This window comes from Lactuca saligna, chromosome 8 (genome assembly GCF_052625555.1).
Source record: "Lactuca saligna cultivar CGN05327 chromosome 8, ASM5262555v1, whole genome shotgun sequence".
In the NCBI taxonomy this organism is placed as follows: domain Eukaryota; kingdom Viridiplantae; phylum Streptophyta; class Magnoliopsida; order Asterales; family Asteraceae; genus Lactuca; species Lactuca saligna.
In genome coordinates, this window is record NC_136424.1 from 274409264 (window position 1) to 274418976 (window position 9713).

At 35.9% G+C, this 9713-nt stretch overlaps 1 protein-coding gene across 1 annotated transcript; it reads right to left on the reverse strand.

Annotated features, from left to right (window-relative positions):
- Positions 1-3066: 3066 nt before the first annotated feature.
- Positions 3067-7349, reverse strand: LOC145010670 (uncharacterized). The gene is made up of 4 exons (XM_078969182.1): positions 7135-7349; positions 4347-4529; positions 4045-4103; positions 3067-3467 (listed from the first exon to the last, which is right to left on the reverse strand). Exons 1-4 carry the CDS (start codon positions 7347-7349, stop codon positions 3067-3069), a joined length of 858 nt encoding a protein of 285 aa, XP_078825308.1.
- Between the last annotated feature and the right edge of the window lie 2364 nt (positions 7350-9713).

Sequence of the window (9713 nt, forward strand, 5' to 3'; positions counted from 1 at the left end):
GGTTGCATCGATTATTGAAAAGACGCCTAAAAAGGCATGACTGAAAGTTATAACATGTGTCAGGTAGCGTTAAATTAGTGTCGGTTCAAATCAGTGTTGTTTCAAATTATCTAGCCCAATCTTATATATTAAGATGTCGCGTCAGTTACATGCTTTCATAGTTGATTCATTTATGACCTTTCACAGTGAGTGGTCATCAACGTGTCTACGAAACTAAAAGTAAATATAAGTGCCACGAACCAAACTTTGGAAAAGCACAAGGATCTTCGTGTGAGAGTGTGCCAAAGATAAAGAAATAAATCAAAAGTTTGTGGGATATTAGTGATGTCTTATAAAGACACAAAGTAGTGGATCCCGGGCAACGATCTCTTCCTTTGGAGTCAAGAGAGACTCTAAAGTGTTTGTGTGGTTTCTCATTGAATTACGATCACAAGTTTGTTGAGAAATTGTGAAAGACATCTTTTGGTTAGGCTTTAAGGGTGATTTGATCTTCAACCAAACTACGAAACTTAATATAAGTTCGAACATTCAATGAAGTACTTGTCTGACTGGTGTAGCCATAAAAACAAGTATGCTTTGGAATTATTCTTAGTGACTAGGATAAGTATAGAAATCTCAAGAAACTAAAAATTAGATCTAATGGGAAGAAACGACTTAGGTTTAGAACGTCTCATTAAGATCACACTAAAAGAAAAAGATATTTCCTGGTACTAACCACGAAAGTGGACATTCGTTAATTCCAAGGTGAAATATTAGAACATTAATATTGTTCGCCGTCAATTCGTATATATGTGTTGGATCTTGGGTTTTACTCAATTCGTGGTTATAATGAATTTAAGATCATGAACACAGAATTTTTTGTAACCATAAACCTCAGTGGTAACTTCTGAGAGTCTCAAGGATTACATATGTGAATGTGAAAGTTGATGGAGAAAAGGTATGACGCGGTTCCAAAAAAAGAATGTACATCTTCTATGCGAAAGTGACAAAGTAGGTAACTCTTAACTCGATGTGAGAAGACTCAGGTAGCTCTTGACTTATGTGAAAAAACAACCTTATTGGGAAGAAACTGGTTGGTGTTATCAAATCATTAAGGCTTCTATGTAGAAAGTCTTTGAAGCTTTGGTCGACATGCAACAACATGTTTATATGGACACTTAACTAGTGCAAAGTTTTGGAATTTATACCTGCCCCATCATTCGTAATTGAGATCACCAAGATGTTTGCCTTAAAGTTTTCTCAATTAGCAAATATTTTTGGTATTTTATAATTTTATGATAGAAAATGATGAAAACAAAGAAAATATTTGTGTATTTTCATTTTTCTGAAAAAGAAACAAAAACAGAAAGAAATAAAATATTTTTGGATTTTTGATATTTCTGAAAAAGAAAAGTAAATAAAAACAGAAAGAAATAAAATATTTTTGGATTTTTAATATTTCTAAAAAAGAAAAATAAATAAAAACATAAATAAATAAAAATAAATAAAGAAAATGTACAAAGGATACGAATAGTTCCAAAACACGAATGAACAGTGTACTACCAGTCACTGTGAATATTCGCACCAATTTGCGGTGTGAATAGTTGGTTGCTAGTTATTGCAAGTGTTCGCACCGATTCGCAGGACAAAAAGATGACTAAGAGTCACTGTGATTGTTCGCACCAATTCGTAGGACAAAAGATGATTGTGAGTAACTACGAGCGTTTACACCAATTCGTAGGACAAACGAAACTTATAACTGTTAAGGTGTTTTCAGAATGGATTTAGCCTCTATCATTCCCTAGCCTTGAAGAATGAGATTGAATGACTGTTCAGTTAAGGCTTTTGTGAAGATGTTGGCTAACTAATCAATGGATCTTATAGAGTGTATCTCGACATTTCCATCTTCCACATGATCTTTGATGAAGTGATACCTGAATGTGATGTGTTGCATCTTTGAATTTTACACCGGGTTGAGACAAATGTGAATGGCGCTTTCAGAATCGCAATATAAGGGGATTCGTTTCATGTTGATGCCATAGTCAAGAATTTGACTCTGAATCCAAATAACTTGTGAAGTGCAAGATACAACGGCTATGTACTCTGCTTCAACATTCAATAGGGAGACACAAGTTTGCATTTTAGACTACCAACTTACGAGTTTGCCTTCAAGAAATTAGCATCCTCCCATTGTACCTTTTCTATCTAGACCGCAACCTCCAAGATCAGGATCCAAAAACACTTGCACAAAGAAACCTGAATCAGACGGGTACCGTGTTCCCAATGAGGATGTTCGCTTGAGATACCTGAAGATGTTTTTAACAGTTATCGTGTGACGTTCGCGAGGATTAGCTTCAAACCTAGCACAATAGCAAACAAAAAACATGATATATGGATGACTAGCAGTTAGATAAATAAATGACCCTATCATCTAACGATAAAGAGTCATATCAATTGTTGGTTTATCTAGAGATGGTGTTAGTTTCATTATGAATGCCATTGGAACCTTCAATTTTTAATCTCCCACCATTCCAAACTTGGAGAGTAAGGTCTTTGTATAAGCCTCCTGATTGATAAAGATCCCTTCCTAGCTCTATCTTATATTCAAGCCAAGAAAAAAGTTGATTGGACCAATGGAGCTCATCTCAAATTTAGTTTCCATCAACATTCGGAACTCAGCTGTTAAGCTGGGGTTAGTAGATCTGAAGATAATGTCATCAACATAAATTTCGACGATCATCAAATGGTCACCATCTTTCTTGCGAAAGAAGGTTGGGTTGACTGATCCTTGTTTAAATTTAGCTTGTTTTAGAAAACGAGTTAAATTTTTATACCATGCCTTGGAGCTTGCTTTAGACCATAAACTGCCATGTCCAGAATGTAACAGTGGTTCAGATACTTTTCTTTTATGAACCCTGGTGGTTGTTCCACATACATTTTTTCTTCGAGTTCCCTATTTAGGAATGCACACTTGACGTCAATCTGATAAACTTCAAAGTTCTTGTGTGCTACGTATGCTAGAAAGATGCGAACATATTCTAAACTTGCAACGGGTGCAAAGGTTTCTTTGTAGTCGATGCCTTCTTTCTAAAAATATCCCTTTACTACGAGTTGCTCCTTATTTCTTGTCACAATTCCTTCCTTATCTATCTTGTTGCGAAATACCCATTTAAGACCAACAAGTGATGCATCCTTTAGAGGGAAAAAGTCTCCAGACTTTTTTCGTTCTAATTCATTAAGCTCCTCTTGTATTGCTTGCACCCAATCAGAGTGATCAAGAGCTATTTGAATGTTTTTAGGTTCAATTTTGGAGATAAACGAACTGAACATGCAAAATTCCACTTTATAGAATAGTGCAGTTTCCATCGCCTTTTGTTGAGTTCTCTTAAGAACACCTAAAGACGAACCTCCTATGACTTGAGTTTTTGGATGATATTTGATCCATTTATCCAATGGAGGGTAATTTGGATCATATGTTGGATCTAATTCTGCATTCACTTATTCAAACTCTGATTGTACATCTGAATCATAATTTACATTTCCATTCTCCCCCTCGAATGATGTATGAATATCATCTTCTGAATTAGGATTCTCCCTAAGAAAGGTGGCTCTAAGATGACTTTTGGGCTTCATTCTTCCCCTAAACAAGTGTATCAGATGAGGAGGTTGAAGAAGAACCCTCCCAATGCGATGTAACATTCGTATCTATAGATTAAACTGGAACTTCAGTATCTTTCACAGTGGTGTGTTCCTATTCCATTTCTTTCGCAACGTCATCAATGATTTATGTCAATTCGTCTTCCTAGTTGTCGGATGCTTTGGATTCTGAGGAGATTGCCATTTCTGGCTCATCGAATAAGTTCAAGAACTCCTCATAAAGGTTAGAGAGTGGGATGGTAGCAGGATTCGGTTTAAGAAAGATCTATTGTGTTAGACTATCATTCTTCTGAAACTTCTTCATGTAATTATCGTCGAATATAATATAGTAGGTTTCTTCAATCCTTTTGGATCTTTTGTTGAGAACCCGATATGATTTAGAAGTAAGAGAATACCCTAGGAAGATACCTTCATCAGCCTTCACATCAAATTTGTTCCTTTGTTTCTTCGAGTTGAAGATAAAGCACCTGGAACCGAAAACATGGGAAAACTTGACATTAGGTTTTGTATTACTTATAATTTCGTATGGGGTGACAGAGAATCTCTTATTGAGGATAGATCGGTTTTGGGTAAAGCAAGCAGTTCCAATCACATCCACCCAGAAGTAAAGTGGTATATTTGCGAATGACAGCATGGTTCTCGTAGCCTCGCACAATGAAGGTATTCGTCTTTCGACTATCTCATTTTGTTAAGGAGTATAAGGAGCTTACAAATTGTGAGTTACTCCTTTCACAGTTAGGAATTCTTCAAACGATTGGTTTTTAAATTCCAGACCGTTGTCACTGTGAACGTTACGAACCAACTTCTGCAGTTGAAGCTCTATCGGCTTTATGAAGTCCTTGAACTTAGAAGTGGCTTCTGATTTTTGTGTAAGAAAATGCACCCAAGTGAATCTAAAAAAATCATTTATAATAAGAATATATCTATTACCACCAATGCTTTCAATTGCAGAAGGACCACAAAGGTCTATATGCAAGAGCTCAAGTGGTTCAATGACTTTCGTGTTCACAATCGTTGGATGACTCTTCCTGCTCTATTTTCCCATTTCGTGGGCTGCATAAAGATGTTCTTTGTCAAATTTCAGAAGTGGTAATCCTCACACATGATTACCAAGAACAAGCTTGTTGATATCTTTAAAGTTGAGAGGCTAGAGTCTCCTATGCCATAGCCAGCTACCATCAGTGGAAGCTTTTACAAGTAAACAAATTGTCGGCCTCCCTTTTACGAGATTCAAATTCAACGGATGCACTTCGCCTTTGCATTTTGATTTCAGGAGCACAGTTTTGGACTTCTTTTTGATTATCTCCAATCCTTCGTCGTCAAATGAAACTTTCAGTCTTGTCCCCACCACCAACTGTGAAACACTAATGAGGTTGTGTTGCAGTCCTTCCACGTACGCGACCTTGCAAATTGAAAACTCTCCATTAGTTATCATTCCATGCTTTGATTTCACCAAGATAATTATTGTTGAATTTCATTTTGCCACCATCCTTCAGTGCTCTGAACTCTCGCATTTCCTCCTTCCTACCTGTCATGTGACGCGAGCAGCCACTGTCGATGTACCATTTCGATTTAAACTACTCGTCACATATTACCTATGAAAGTTAAGCAGATTTAGGAACTTAAAGTTGTTTGGGCCCTCGTGAGTTTTTCATCGGAAAGGAAATAGCAGGATCAACCAGATAAGTTAATTTTGTTAAGGTTGTTATATCTTTCTTTGTGATTTGAAAAACAGTAATCATGTTGTCTTTTGAGCTTTTATCCTTGAAGAATAGATTTTTTTGTTTATTTTGGATTTTTTGTTTAACAATTTTTTTTCTCAACTATCTTAGGATTAGCTTTGGATCTTTTGAGAGGAATTTTGGGCTCCAAAACTATCTTTCCTTTGCCTTTAATATCACGTAAAGTCTTTGCAGAATGTGAAACATTCTTATCAGGAGAGAAGTGAGATTTGGTTTACTGCTCAGGTCTTGCACGATTTGGAAAAGGTGGTTTTTGAAAAACTTTTTGATTCAAGACCTATGGAGCATGATTTTGTTGAAAATTATTATGTTCAGTGATGAAGAGTCTTTCGTATTTGGGTTGACTTTTTCTTTATGAACGAAGTTGGGAATCTTAGACTGGCAGAACTGCTTTCTTTCCTTGAGATTTTTGTTGTCTCTAGCATTCCTTTGGCATTTTTAAGCAGTGAACTACTCAGATGATTTGTGAATGCTAGCCCTAGGTTATGGCTTTCTGATAAGGGTTCTAGTCTGAACAAAAGATGTGTCACTTGGAACATTTGTAGTTTCACTTGGACTTCCCTTTTAGTAGCTTGAATTAACTTTGTTTAGAGGTTCTGCTACGTATCGACTCTTCATTTTCCACAAGGTCATTTTAGATAAACGTTTTGTTTCGTCTGCATTGTTGATTAGAGCGGACCAAAAGAACTCATCATAGCCATCTTTGTTATCATCTTCGACCATGGACGTTAATTTAACTGCTTGATTTTTGTTCAGTCCTTTTGTTGTAAAAACATGGTTAGGAACAGTTTGAACTTTTGGGAAAACATTTTCTTTGGCTTTTAAAACTTTAGATTTGTTTTCAAAAACATGTTCGAACTCAACTGAATTTTCAGAAATTAGGACTTTCATAGGTACAGGTTTTGTTTTTAAAAAACTTAGAGCAGTCGAACTCATCCTCCACAGAGATTTCACTCATATCACTTTCATCGTCGAATTCAAAAACATTTTCAACATCAAGTTTATTTTCTGAATTTAACTTGGTGTTTAATTAGTCAAACTTTGGTACAGTTTAAGAATTAATTTTCTCTTTGTATGTTTCATCTAAAAGTTTTTTAAGCATGTTTTTGTGATCTTTGGACTTAATGAAAGATTCAATTATGTCCAGTCCTACTATGTATGCATATGAAGTTTCGTCTGATGAGACGATGGATTCGCACCTGCAACATTTTGCCTCTATTTTGTCCTCTTTCAACTCAAGAAAGGGAGAAATCATCTTGTAAATTTTCTTTCCAATCTCACAATTTAAATGTAACTTAGTAATATTAAAATAAAGTGTTTTGGAAATCAAACAGAAAGTATTACGCTGTTTTAAAACACCTAAATTATATCTCTACAAATAAATAGACTCATCCTTAGAATTAGATAAATCAGAATCTAACTTTTCAATCCACATGTGTCTCTCTTAACTCTTTGATGAAACCCTGTCGGGTTGATCGGTTAAGTTAGAGTTTGTTAAGCGAGTTTTTTTAAGTTATCAATGAAACTTTAAAATGTGTATTTTAAGGCATTCAATTTAGTTTCATATCTAGACACAGGTATATTCAAAGATTTGAGAATGGAGTTTACCTTGTTGATCACCTGCTCGCACTTGCTTATTTGCTCAGGAACAGGTTTTGCAGCAAAACAACTATCGACGCCACGTCCTCCATCAGTTGTATAGCCTCTCATATATTACACTTCACATGAAACCATTAAACACCTTCCATGGAGCTACAAGCCTTCATCCTTCGCTACGAATCTCATTCCATGAGTAGGTTTGCGAACCTCTTCATCTTCAAAGTCAGTCGACGTGACCTCGACTCTTCCAAACTCATCTTCAGCTCTGTTTTCCTGCACAATCAAAGCAGGCATGGTATTATCAGCGTTCTTCATTTTGATCTCCTCTAACTTTCGGAGATAATCAGATGTTGGATCAGTGTCTAATTCCATAACTATAATTGGTATGTACTTGACCCAAGAGTAGCATGGTACATTTGGGTTGCATATCACCAAGACAATTTGATAGGATCGACTTTTGAGAAGAGGTTATTTGGGTTGCATGTATATTAGAGAGAACATAGATACAAAGCGTTTAGGGTTGCATGTACACCATAGGAGTGTTAGAATGCTCAAAACCCTTTAGTGGTATCAAATACTAGGGTTGTTTTCCAATATACTCGATGTAAGGTCAAACCTTGAAATATGATGATGTTTGAAACTAGTCTATCAGCGCCAGCGCATGACTCAGCATCAGCATCAGTATCTGCATTAGTATATATTTCTTTATTCAGCACATTGTAACAGTTTTTGTATTTATCTTGTTTCCATAGTTAGCGTAAATTAGTTAGTTGGCATATCCCTGGATTGTAGGGATTGTCTAGAATAACAGTATATATTATCTTGTACAGGTTTGTGAATGTGTACGCTTTTACAAACCCTAATTGTCGCTTTGTGCACACGATAATCTCTTTGTGAGATTATCTTTCTTAGTGAAAGTTTTTCTTCGTGAATTTCTCTTGTTCTTATTTATTGTCTTTGTTTGATATATCGATTGATCTAAAGGTCTCTTCAATTGGTATCAGAGCAGGTTTCTTTTATCAAACAAATGGCTTCATCTTCTTCTTCATCAAACTCGTCAAATCATCCTTCTGCTAAAATCCCTCCTTTCGATGAAACTAACTTTGCTATGTGGAAAAGAAAGGCCCTATATGCCTTGGAATCTGTTGATGAAGACATGCTGGACATCATTGAAAAAGGTCCTTATGTTCCAATGTATCAGCCTCTTAAAAACAATGTTCCTGATGGCACTATGAAGAAAACTCCAAAAGAAAACTGGACGGCAGACGACAAGAGAAAACATGGTTTGGATGTTCGTGCTCGTGCAGCTATTAGCTACTCATTGCCATACAACATCTTTGGGCTGGTTCAAAATTGCATCTCAGCAAAAGAGATGATGGATACGCTGACTGTATCTTTTGAAGGAACTGAAGAAGTCAAGGCTACTCAAATAAATGATCTTAACCGAAGGTATGAACATTTTTTTGCTAAGAAAGGTGAAACCTTGACTCAAACGTTTAACAGATTCAATACTCTTGTTAACGATATTCGGAGACTAGATCAGTTGAAGCATAGAACTGTTCTAGTGCAAAAGTTTTTGGATTCTCTAGGTGCAGGTTGGGAGAATCATGTTGATGTGTTGAAAAACAGCGAGAAGATCAACTCTATGGACTTACAAAGTCTCTATGGAAATCTTCGATACTATGAAGAATCCAAGCTTCAAAGAAAGGAACTGATGAAGGATTCTCAGCGTGAATCTTCTGTAGCTTTGTTCTCCAACAAAAAGCTTGTGGCAGACCAGACACTGAAAGTGATTCAGACACTGATTCATCTAAAACTGACACTGATGATATTGAAAAGGTTGTAGCTAGTGCAGCCTTGATTGTGAAGACCTTTGAAAAATCAGGTCGAAACTTCTCAAAGTTTCAAAAGAAGATTGGTGGAAAGTTCTCAAAAGGGTCAGGAGCTGATAAAAGGCATGGTGCTGATAAGAAAGAAAAGGCTCAGTGCTTTCACTGTGGGAGCACTGATCATTTTGCAAAGGATTGTAAACAAAAGAAACAAGGCACAGATGAATACTGGAAGCAGAAGTACAACAAGCTGATTGAGAAGCTGAAAGCTGAAAATTTTGGAACATAAAGTGCTTGTAGCTGAAGAAGAAAAATGGAAAACTGATGAAGAGTCATCAGATGATGAAGTCAAGTGTCTCATGGTCAAAATAGAGGACCCGGATACTCCCGATAAAGACAAAAGTACTTTTGACACTGATATGTCTGATGCTGAAAATTCCAGGAAGCACAACATCAACTCTTCTTCAATGTACCATGTTAAAAACTTTGTTTCCTATTCAATGAATGAAAAAATCAAAATGTTTGAGTATTTGGGTGTCATTAATTCTAAGAAAAATCAAACCATAAGAAACTTGCAAAATCAAATTGATCTTCTTGAAACTGATATATCCATAAAAAATAGCATTATTGAGTCCACTCAGGAAAATCTTAGAATTACCAGTTTGTCAAATTCATCCTTGTCTGCTGAAATTGATTATGTTAAAAATCTTTTGATTAAAGAACAAACTGTGCTCCACACTTGGGCAAAATCTCATAAGAATGCCAATTATATTATCTCAGCTCAAATTCCTCATTCTTGTGAAAAAATTCTTGGGGGTAATTTTGCAGAAGCTGAAAAGGTTTTTAAATCACAAGAAAAGGAATCTGAGGTCTATTCCATGAAAGAAATGAAAAATAATTTCAAAAA